General features: G+C 48.0%; 1 protein-coding gene across 5 annotated transcripts in view; it reads right to left on the bottom strand.

Annotated features, from left to right (window-relative positions):
• ntn2 (netrin 2) overlaps positions 1-12,500 on the bottom strand; it is a 41,391-nt gene that overhangs the window by 2,843 nt on the left and 26,048 nt on the right. For 4 of the 5 annotated variants that reach the window (XM_072679185.1, XM_072679186.1, XM_072679187.1 and 1 more), the window contains 5 exons: positions 8,712-8,861; positions 8,329-8,382; positions 8,132-8,167; positions 1,722-1,796; positions 1-1,356 (listed from right to left, as the gene is read on the bottom strand). The exon at positions 1-1,356 is cut by the window's left edge and continues 2,843 nt beyond it. In XM_072679185.1, the coding sequence (XP_072535286.1) occupies positions 1,025-1,356; positions 1,722-1,796; positions 8,132-8,167; positions 8,329-8,382; positions 8,712-8,861 (647 nt within the window). In that variant the 3' untranslated portion in view covers positions 1-1,024. The remainder of the gene's footprint in view (positions 1,357-1,721; positions 1,797-8,131; positions 8,168-8,328; positions 8,383-8,711; positions 8,862-12,500) is intronic. The other variant, XM_072679190.1, reaches the window with a different exon arrangement.

Below are 12,500 nucleotides of genomic sequence, written 5' to 3'. Positions count from 1 at the left end.
GAACAGAATTGAGTTTTTACACTGTTTACATTTTACCCTGCTCCTCCACTCATACAGCTCTCTCTCTCTCTCTCACACACACACACACACACACACACACACACAGACACACACACTGAGCTTTAGACAGTTCTTCAGTCCCAGAAGAATCCAAGCAGCAGCAGCAGATGATGATGATGATAATGATGATGATGATGGAATTTGAGGTTTTCGGAGTGTGACTGGTCAGGCCTTAGAATAAAAGCAGTGGAATGCAGGTTGTGTACTTGTGATTGTTTTGTGTGTGTGTCTGTGTGTGTGTGTGTGAACATGATATAATTGAATGTAAGACACTGCTCGTCTGACACAAGAACGCTAGCTACCCGCAGGAAACAGCGTATCAGTGTAAAGTGGGCGGATCTTTTCATAGTAATATGGGCAGGGCTTATTCATCTATCCTATCAGAGTAAAGTGGGCAAGAGGTGGGGCATTGTCATTTGGGTGCAGCCTATCAGTGTAAAGTGGGCGGGAAGGGGCGGCTCTATGCTACAGAGATGAATTACTGGGTTTTGTTTCTGAGGAGCTGGTAGACTGCAGGGTGGTGACGTTCGTCTGGGGTTATGTTATTAGCTGATGGCCCAGCAGGAGCTCAAAAGGTTCTGCAGGAGAACTTTTATTTATCTGAGCAGAACCGACCTGTGTAGAACAGATAAGAGCTCTTTAGAACCGCGGACTCATTAACCCAGAAAATACCAAGAACTGTTACAGCCCTAGAGCCTGGGGAAGGGGAGTGGTTCATGCTTGGTCATGTTGTGTGTGTGTCTGTGTGTATGTGTGTGTGTGTGTGTGTGTGTGTGTGTGTGTGTGTGTAATGCTAGTGGTTTCTGCATCAGTTTTTATTGTCCTTTTTTACGGTCCCTTCACAAGGCTGACCAACAGTCCGCACACAACCCCACTCCACACACACACACCACAGTTTCCCTACGTGTGTATATGGGGTCGACGGTCACAGAGGTTAGGCAGTGGTGGTGCAGATGCCATCCCATCATGCATTGCTGCACTTGCCCTTCTTCTCCTTGCGCTGGAACTTGCGGAGGCGCCGGGTCCAGACGTCCCGCCACTGGATGACCAGACTGTTCTTATCCGCAACAAGGCCCGGCCCCTCTGGACTAGCCCCGCCCTCTCTGGAGCCCAAGATGAGGAAGCGTTTGCCCATGTGTATGCGAGGGCACTTGCAGGCTAAGTCCTTCATGTGCACCCACAGCAGGTTCTCGCCTCTCTTCAGCGGCTCTCTGCTCTTATACACCGACACCAGACTGACTGCGAACTTCGCCCAGTCGCCCACCGTCTCCATGTCCAGCACACTGACCAGTACAGCTAGACACACACACAAACACACACACACACACACACAATTAGCAGTAGCACACAACACCAGATACAGTCATGGTCCCTGAAACACTCTGGGCCAGGTATTCCACACTGCTACATGGACCAGATATCGGTACCAGTGTTGACCAGAACTGGGCCATCAGTCAATTGCTTTCTGGTAAGGAGTGAATTCTGCTGCTGTAGCGAGGGTTCAGAGGATGCCTCTGCTTAAACGTGATGCTTCATATGGTGCTCTATCATCGGGGTGGCCAGATAGGACAAATCCACCCCCCAAAAGTCTAACCCTGGAGTGGATTTGTGCTTTTTCTGTTACATGTACATGACAGTGATTTTTAACTGTGTGAGTGTACCGTAGTCCTTTTTGCAGTACTTCTTCATGTTGATCTTCAGGTTACCCTTGGCTGGTTTGCAGTAGGACTCACAGTCTGAGAAGACAGACACACAAACACACACACTGTTTACTGATCCAGGTTTCTTTCCACAGGAACGCAGAAATCTATCTTATAATATATACACCAGGTAGGTCAACAGGAGCAGGCTGGTTCACACTACAGAAAACCATAAGCACTAAAGTCTCATCAGATCTCCTATATCTGACTGTCACACACGTGAAGCATGACCAGCTTGACCAGCATGAGCAGCATGAGCAGTGTGGTTCTGCACATGCATGGTAACATGGCTGTACATGGCTGCCCTTCTCAGTAGTGCTTTGATGAACGCTGTGGTCGAAGTTCTGTAGATTCTGTCAGCCATTCTGAGAGACGCTTGTGTGTTTCCCAGAACTCAGCCAGTGGAGCGTCGATTTCTGGACTCTATGACAAGCATTTGCTCTCTTTGCCATTTCCAACTAGGCTAATATTGGCTGAAGCTTTAGGTCATCTCACATTGGAAGAGTCGCCCAGGGATTCAGTCAGAAATTCAAACTCTAATGCTAACCCTACACCTAAACCTAACCCTACACCTAAACCTAACCCTAACCCTACACCTAAACCTAACCCTAAACCTAACCCTAAACCTAACCCTAACCTAACCCTAACCCTAACCTAACCCTAACCTAACCTAACCCTAACCCTAACCTAATCCTAACCCTACACCTAATTCTAATCCTACACCTAATCCTAACCCTACACCTAAACCTAACCCTACACCTAATTCTAACCCTACACCTAATCCTAACCCTACACCTAATTCTAACCCTACACCTAATTCTAACCCTACACCTAATCCTAACCCTACACCTAATCCTAAACCTAACTCCAACCCCACATCTAACCCTAACCCTACACCTAATTCTAACCCTACACCTAACCCTAACCCTACATCGAACCTTAACCCTACACCTAATCCTAACCCTACACCTAATCCTAACCCTACACCTAATCCTAACCCTACATCTAATCCTAACCCTACATCTAATCCTAACCCTACACCTAACCCTACACCTAATCCTAACCCTACACCTAATCCTAACCCTACATCTAATTCTAACCCTACACCTAATCCTAACCCTACACCTAATTCTAAACCTAACTCCAACCCCACATCTAACCTTAACCCTACACCTAATTCTAACCCTACACACCTAATCCTAACCCTAACTCCAACCCTACATCTAACCTTAACTCTAACCATACACCTAATCCTGGGGTTAAGGTTGAGGTTAGGATTAGAATTGAGGTTGGGGTTAAGGTTAGGATTAGGATTGAGGTTAAGGTTGAGGTTAAGGTTAGAGTTAGGATTAGGGTTGAGGTTGGGGTTAAGGTTAGGGTTGGGGTTAAGGTTAGGATTAGGGTTGGGGTTAAGGTTAGGATTAGAATTGAGGTTGGGGTTTAGGTTAGGATTAGGATTGAGGTTGGGGTTAAGGTTAGAGTTAGGATTAGGGTTGAGGTTGGGGTTAAGGTTAAGGTTAGGATTAGGATTGAGGTTGGGGTTAAGGTTAGAGTTAGGATTAGGGTTGAGGTTGGGGTTGGGGTTAAGGTTAAGGTTAGGATTAGGATTGAGGTTGGGGTTAAGGTTAGGATTAGGATTGAGGTTGGGGTTAAGGTTAGGATTAGGATTGAGGTTGGGGTTAAGGTTAGAGTTAGGATTAGGGTTGAGGTTGGTTACATTCAGTTTAGAGTTCAGGTCAGGTGAGCGTCTACAAGGTGTCTATGATGGAGGATCCAGGTAAAGTGATGCGGACTCCCTCAGTGTAAAGTGAAGCAGTATCCAGTATGAATCACAGCCTCAGTACTGACTGTATCAGAGTCCAATCAGGGAGAAGCTAAGCCTGGGTTTTCTCCGATCTGCTGCTGGAGAATGCTGTTTACTCTCATAACAGAGTACAGAGTTTACTCTGCGGCCCAGAATTCACAGTAGCAGCAGTGTGTGTGTGTGTGTGTGTGTGTGTGTGTGTGTGTGTGTGTGTGAGAGAGAGAGAGAGTATTTGCTGACATTATAAAATATGAGCTCTCTCCAGCTGTGTTTCTGTACGCGTGAGGCAGAGAGAGTGTGAGAGAGAGAGTTTGACTGTTTTGATCGTCCCTCAGCCCTGAAGCTGCTGCTGGGTTTGGGTCAGTCTGATGTCTGGAGGCGTGTAAAGAGTGCCTCTAACTAACACTGCAAACAAACACTGGACTTAGACTGTCACTAGTCTCATCTCTTTAAACACGCCCCCACTGCTTTTGCTTCAACAGTCCGGGCAAAAGCCATATAAAGAAGTTTGTTGAAGAAAGTGTTCAGTGAGGCAGCAGCCAACGTTCCTCCCCACCTTTAGATAGCCGATTACCCAACCCCCTCGTTAGTAGACTGCTAGTTTGCAGTGATGCTCTCGACACCGGGAGAATGAGGACTGACGTGCCTCTTATGACACATGCACATCCAGACATTGCCTAAACTACCATTGATGCAACACTACCTGCCAACCAACACACTTGGAGGAAAATGCTGGGTACCCGGCTCTGACACATCAGCTAACAGATGCCCAGACCGAAGTGAGAGAAGAGAGAGAGCTCTCTACCCAACCGGCGGGAGGATGGCCAGGTGTGCTCTCTCGGCCCTCAGATCATTGTGGTAGTGCCCCCCATTTGAACTTTTCAGGTCAGGGGTGGGCAATTCTGGCTTTAAGACGCAGGTGTGTCTATTTGCGTAACTGATCAGTTTCTCTTCTGACAGATCAGTCCCGCCTTTCTCCCGGGGTGACTAATCTCCTCCTACTGCTTTATATGATCAGCAGCAGAACCTTCATTCCTTCCGCTGAGCAACAAAACCCTCAAATCATCCAGGTGAAACATAAATATTAGAGTGCAGGAGGCTGGGGGAGGAGCTCGGGAAAGGGGGGCGTGCCTCTCTGACACACTACACACTATTTAAATTTAGCCCAGTCTCCCTCAGTCAGCTTCATACAGACCTTTCACTGTAGTACAGTTCCTGCTCTATTCATTTTCACACACACACACACACACACACACATATCCAACTGCTATTGTGATACTCATGAATGTGTGTATTGGTTGGCATGACTCCCGTGTGTGTGTGTGTGGAGTCAGTTACAGGGAGCGTTCATGTGGAACTCTTTGTGAATTGCTCCCTGACCCAAAAGAAAGACTCCACAAAACACACACACACACACACACACACACACACACACACACACTCTCTCTCTCTCTCTCTCTCTCTCTCTTTTCACTGGTGTCTGACAAGGACAAATTACACCCCTTAACCAGTCTAAGTCTTAGCATAACCAAAGGTCCAGTTCCTCTGTGTCTGTCTTTGTGTGAGGTGGGAAGACTAGAATTAACCTGAGAGAATCTGTGTTTATTATATGTCCTCCAGACTACGAGTCCGAGCACAAGCAATGCTGAGACCAAGACGAGTCCGAGCTCCAACACTACTGAGACCAAGACGAGTCCGTGCTCCAACACTACTGAGACCAAGAGGAGTCCGAGCTCCAACACTATTGAGACCAAGAGGAGTCCGAGCTCCAACACTACTGAGACCAAGAGGAGTCCGAGCTCCAACACTACCGAGACCAAGACGAGTCCGAGCTCCAGCACTACCGAGACCAAGACGAGTCCGAGCACAAACACTACTGAGACCAAGACGAGTCCGAGCTCCAACACTACTGAGACCAAGACGAGTCCGAGCTCCAGCACTACCGAGACCAAGACGAGTCCGAGCACAAACACTACTGAGACCAAGACGAGTCCGAGCTCCAACACTACTGAGACCAAGACGAGTCCGAGCTCCAACACTGCTGAGACCAAGACGAGTCCGAGCTCCAACACTGCTGAGACCAAGACGAGTCCGAGTATAAACACTGCTGAGACCAAGACGAGTCCGAGCACAAACACTACTGAGACCAAGACGAGTCCGAGCACAAACACTACTGAGACCAAGACGAGTCCGACCTCCAACACTACTGAGACCAAGACGAGTCCGAGTATAAACACTACTGAGACCAAGACGAGTCCGAGCTCCAACACTACTGAGACTAAGACGAGTCCGACCTCCAACACTACTGAGACCAAGACGAGTCCGAGTATAAACACTACTGAGACCAAGACGAGTCCGAGCTCCAACACTACTGAGACTAAGACGAGTCCGAGTATAAACACTACTGAGACCAAGACGAGTCCGAGCTCCAACACTACTGAGACTAAGACGAGTCCGACCTCCAACACTACTGAGACCAAGACGAGTCCGAGTATAAACACTACTGAGACCAAGACGAGTCCGAGCTCCAACACTACTGAGACTAAGACGAGTCCGAGCTCCAACACTACTGAGACCAAGACAAGTTTGAGCACAAACACTACTGAGACCAAGACGAGTCCGAGCACCAACACTACTGAGACCAAGACAAGTTTGAGCACAAACACTACTGAGACCAAGACGAGTCCGAGCTCCAACACTACTGAGACCAAGACGAGTCCGAGCTCCAACACTGCTGAGACCAAGACGAGTCCGAGCACAAACACTACTGAGACCAAGACAAGTTTGAGCACAAACACTACCGAGACCAAGACAAGTTTGAGCTCCAACACTGCCGAGACCAAGACGAGTCCGAGCTCCAGCACTACCGAGACCAAGACGAGTCCGAGCACAAACACTACTGAGACCAAGACAAGTTTGAGCACAAACACTACTGAGACCAAGACGAGTCCGAGCTCCAACACTACTGAGACCAAGACGAGTCCGAGCTCCAACACTACTGAGACCAAGACGAGTCTGACCTCCAACACTACTGAGACCAAGACGAGTCCGAGCACAAACACTACTGAGACCAAGACGAGTCCAACCTCCAACACTACTGAGACCAAGACGAGTCCGAGCACAAACACTACTGAGACCAAGACGAGTCCGACCTCCAACACTACTGAGACCAAGACGAGTCCGACCTCCAACACTACTGAGACCAAGACGAGTCCGAGCACAAACACTACTGAGACCAAGACGAGTCCAAGCACAAACACTACTGAGACCAAGACGAGTCAGAGTATAAACACTACTGAGACCAAGACGAGTCCGAGTATGAACACTACTGAGACCAAGACGAGTCCGAGCTCCAACACTACTGAGACCAAGACGAGTCCGAGTATAAACACTACTGAGACCAAGACGAGTCCGAGCTCCAACACTACTGAGACCAAGACGAGTCAGAGTATAAACACTACTGAGACCAAGACGAGTCCGAGTATGAACACTACTGAGACCAAGACGAGTCCGAGTATAAACACTACTGAGACCAAGACGAGTCCGAGCACCAACACTACTGAGACCAAGACGAGTCCGAGCTCCAACACTACTGAGACCAAGACGAGTCAGAGTATAAACACTACTGAGACCAAGACGAGTCCGACCTCCAACACTACTGAGACCAAGACGAGTCAGAGTATAAACACTACTGAGACCAAGACGAGTCCGAGCACCAACACTACTGAGACCAAGACGAGTCCGAGTATGAACACTACTGAGACCAAGACGAGTCCGAGCACCAACACTACTGAGACCAAGACGAGTCCGAGCACCAACACTACTGAGACCAAGACGAGTCCGAGTATAAACACTACTGAGACCAAGACGAGTCCGAGTATAAACACTACTGAGACCAAGACGAGTCCGAGCACCAACACTACTGAGACCAAGACGAGTCCGAGCTCCAACACTACTGAGACCAAGACGAGTCAGAGTATAAACACTACTGAGACCAAGACGAGTCCGAGCTCCAACACTACTGAGACCAAGACGAGTCAGAGTATAAACACTACTGAGACCAAGACGAGTCCGAGCTCCAACACTACTGAGACCAAGACGAGTCAGAGTATAAACACTACTGAGACCAAGACGAGTCCGAGCACCAACACTACTGAGACCAAGACGAGTCCGAGTATGAACACTACTGAGACCAAGACGAGTCCGAGCACCAACACTACTGAGACCAAGACGAGTCCGAGTATAAACACTACTGAGACCAAGACGAGTCCGAGCACCAACACTACTGAGACCAAGACGAGTCCGAGCTCCAACACTACTGAGACCAAGACGAGTCCGAGCACAAACACTACTGAGACCAAGACGAGTCCGAGCACCAACACTACTGAGACCAAGACGAGTCCGAGCTCCAACACTACTGAGACCAAGACGAGTCCGAGTATAAACACTACTGAGACCAAGACGAGTCAGAGTATAAACACTACTGAGACCAAGACGAGTCCGAGTATAAACACTACATAGACGAAGACGAGTCCGAGTAGTAATACTATTGAACATGTTTAATTACCAGGTGTAGGTGGAAGCTCTCCTGGTGCTGGTGAACCTACAGCCCAACAAAACATAAAGAGAAGAGTTCTCTCAGATGATTATTCGTCCTTCTGTTCAGACTATCTGCACCGCTGCTGTAAATGTGAATGGCTTACATTGTGTGTGTGTGTGTGTTTGTGTGTGTGTGGGCGGGGGGTATGTGTTTGTTGTACTGACCTGCAGGTCCTTCAGTGCTGCTGACCACTGCTGTTGGGTTAATCACAGGAATCTCTAATGGTGGAGAGAGAGCGAGAGAGTGGTTTAGAGCTACATATAGTTAAATATCTACTCTCACAATAATCTCCAACGCTCACGCTTATTTATCTGTCTAGACCTTTAACCTTTTTAAAGGGTTCCACTGCTGCAGTGTTTTTCAGCACTATAGAGGATCCTTTTAGAGTGGAGAACATAGAGGATAACACCACCACTGCCATCCATGCAGCAGGCTGGGCGTCCTGACTGAGTCAGACCATTAACAGCCCCTCTAATCATATCATATATAACTTCAATCAATGCAGATCACACACACACATACACACACACACTGGAGAGTTACTCACTGATGCAGGGTGCAACAGGTGAGCGGCTCTGCTGGTAGCCTTTAGCGCAGCGGTTACAGGTGATCCCGGTCACTCCATCTTTACAAGGGCACTGACCCGTTGTCTGATTGCACGTCTTACCAGCAGCACCCACCGGGTGGCAGTCACACGCTAAAGCGGGAAAGAGAGAGAGAGAGAGAGAGAGAGAGAGAGAGAGAGAGAGAGAGAGAGAGGGGTGGAATTAGTTGGATGTTCATTTGTCATTTTCTCTACACACACTGACTGGCTGTGGTAGTGTACAAGGGTGTGAGTGTGTGTGTGTGTGTGTGTGTGTGTGTGTGTGTGTGTGTAGCTGGCAATGTTGGCACTTCCTCTTGTACAGGAAGTCCAAATGCTCTTGTTAACGGTGTCTGTCCGGTTCTGTAAGAGCCCCATGGCTCTCACCCCAGTACACACACTTCCCGTAAACACACACACACACACACACACACACACACACACACACACACACCTCAGCTGTTGTTTAATGTGCTTTTAGGGGACGCTGTGTGCCCATTGGATGAGCCAACAGCACACACACACACACACATGCTGTGTTTAACGGTGGAACCGGGATCTGCTGGAAAAGTCTGGAACTGAGTGTTTCATTTCAGAGATCATATCCGGCCTCCTGACGGCTCACACACACACACACACACACACACACACACACACAACCCTGGGTCTCACACTCACATTCAGTTTGGTCCCTCAGTCCTACACTCACTCATCCCTCTGGTTCAGGTTCTAAACAGGTTCTAAACAGGTTCTAAAAGTCCTGTGCGGCGGGGGTTCTGCGAGTGCTTCGGTCAGGCTTTGATGTAATGCTGGTTTTAGAGCTGCGGGAACGCTGACCAGTTCAAAACATGAATTTCTGCTTAAATAAAATATTATAGATATGATAAAAAATATCCGGACAGGGTCAGAAGTATCCACACACACACAGCTGCTGAAAGCTCCTACACCTCCTTTAACTCAGCAAGACCAGGAGCTCTTCACCTCCTGCTAGTGATCATGATGGACTACAGCTGGAAGCGTATCTGAGCCTCATTAGGGTTTGATTGACAGCCCCAATTGGACTGACCAACTCACAGTACAATGAGCTCAGAGCAGATCTGAGGATGATTGCAGGTCTGCACGAGTCAGGAGCTTTTTCTAAACATCCGCAGAGTCTAAGCTCATCAGTTCAGACAGCTGTAGGTGAGAACAGCTTACTGGGAGGTGGAGCCACTTTATCCAGATCTGGAAAAAGAGCCAAACTGCCCCTCAGCTGAGGAGGAGGAGGACTACTTCAGAGTTCTTCAGCAGAAGCTCAATCCATCAGCTAGATGAGTTCCAACAGGACAGTGAGCCGAACCCCCCGTCAAAGTGACTGAAACTGTGGAATGTTCTAAAACCTTAAAGATCCAGAACCCTGAGCACTCTTCCTTTACCGTGATCACAGCGGAGTGCTCTCCTGTCGTGCTGAGAAGTTCAGAGCTCCATTAAAGCATTTCTCCAACCAAAGTCTTTGGCTCTCACTCATGTTTCCTCTTCAGCTCAGCTCCTCAGGTTTACTCTGGGTTTTAAGTCAGAGGATTGGGATGGTCACTGCAAAAGCTCCATTCCTTGGTCAGTGAACCATTTCTGTGTGGATGTGGGTGTATGTTCTGGATCGTTGGGCAGGATCCAGCCTTGCGCTGGCAGCCAAACTCTGGTGTGAAATGTCAGTATTTGAACGAATCCATGATGTAGAACATCCCAACAAGATTCCCAGAGCCTCTTGAGGAGAAAATCATTGTGATAGGAAGTCACAAATCCACCAGTATACTTTTCAGTAGGAGGTTCTGCACATATTCTGGACTCCTGGCCCCAGAAACCCAGAGTTACCATAAGACTCTGTATCCTCACCACGGAATGCAGTGTTAGACGTTTTTAAAGGAACATCAGGACGAGCCTGGCGGATTTTGGAAACTTTTTAGCTAGTGGCACGGGGAACAATCCACCAGTGGAGGAGATGAAGGAATTCAGTTAAACACCAGCAGATTCTGGAAGCAAACACCAAACATCTCACCAGCTGCAAAAAAGCTGAAGATGAAAAGAGGAGGAGCTTCTACAGCAGCATAATGATCCTTAACCTCCACCTCAACATCCACCATGGACTATTGTAATAGGATCAAGCTGAAGGGTCTGCTAGTTTCACTTGTTGTCTAAACAGACTGGTCAGTGCATTTAACCCTTTAGAGCTCAACTGTAGAACACTGGTGGATCCCTGATGGAGTTAGAGCCTTTACTGGTTCTGTGATGGATGGAGGTGTTAGCTTGTTTGGAAAAGGCTGGAGGTCTACAGTGTAGTCAGAACTGCAGTCTAATAAGGGGATGGCTGCTCTAGTTCTCTTGCTATCTGACTCTGCCCCTTTACCTTTCACCAAAAAATAAACACAAATGTTGCTGTGAGACCACACTGCAGAATTCCCCACATTCCACAGTGTCACTCCCACCGCACCTGCTGACACCCCCCACCAAAAAACACACACTTTCATACACACACACACACACTTTCATACAGTGTGAAATCTGATCAGCGCTCTGTAGCCTTCATCCAGTATTGCAACACTGACACTACACAAACACTGAGTGTGGAACTCGGATCGGAGTGAAGGGGCTCGGTGTGTGTGTGTTTTAGACCAAGTCTGGTCTGGGTCACACACTGAGGGTCATGTGTTAGAGGTCAGAGATCATTAGGGCGGATTGTGTTGCAGGGGTGGGTGAATGCTATGATATTAGTGTGTGTGTGTGTGTGAGAGAGAGACAGAGAGAGAGCAGCCAGGTGCAGAACTGAAACAAGAATGTGGGAAACTCTGGGAATTCTCTGATGCGGCTTCATAAGAACGTGGATAACACTCATCACTATTCAGTATTGATGTCTATTAGCCGCAACCCAGACTCTGATATCTGGGGTTTAGCAGCTCTGTGAAGAACTGCTGGGAGGGTCGCTAGTAAGGCTAATCAGAACCCCAGACTGACCAAAAAAACATTCCTAAATTCAGCCATGTTAAGCTCCTCCTCTGCTGCGTTCTCTCTTCACTGGCTTCCTGTAGCTGCTGCCCTCATCAGATTCAGAACCCTGACTCTACAAAGCCAAGACTGGACCAGCCAGCCCCTCCGTACTTGATGGCGATGGTCAAAAGCCTGATCTGCACCAAGAGCCCTTCCAGCTTCAAGTACGGCTCGGCTCGACCCGCCATCCTTTAAGATCCACGGAAGACGAGCGTCCAGACTTTTTACTGTCCTGCACCGAAGTGGTGGAACGAACTTCCCCTGGGTGTCCGAACAGCAACAGCAACAGTCCAACGCTCGCTGTCCTCAAACCCAGACTGAAGACCCTCCTCTTCTGAGAGGACTCAGTGTAAAGAGTGTGGAGGACTGTGTCTCCAGACTGACGTCTGTATTTAGTAGAGTCTAAGATTGAGTCTAATTGCTCCACCACTCCAGAGTCACTCCAGTGATCTTTCTGAAGATCTTTTTCCGTCAAACAGAGGTTCTGATTTTCCTTATCTTTGTTCTGTGACATTTTGTTTTGTATCATGTTTTATTTTCGTATCCTGACTATGTTAGCTTGTGGCTTTGGTCCAATGCTGCAGTGCTATATCTGGACATTACAGAACCCAGGTTTAGGTTGAAATATTGTTCTGGATGCTCAAAAGGCTGAAAATGTAAACATTAACGAATGAAACACATTTCTAGAAATGTCCTTTTTTGTCTGTTTTTTAACGCCACTGTGTCAAATCA

The sequence above is a fragment of the Salminus brasiliensis genome, chromosome 5 (assembly GCF_030463535.1).
Source record: "Salminus brasiliensis chromosome 5, fSalBra1.hap2, whole genome shotgun sequence".
NCBI lineage: Eukaryota > Metazoa > Chordata > Actinopteri > Characiformes > Bryconidae > Salminus > Salminus brasiliensis.
The sequence above is the reverse complement of the archived record's forward strand: the minus strand, read 5'-3'. Positions and strand labels throughout refer to the sequence as shown.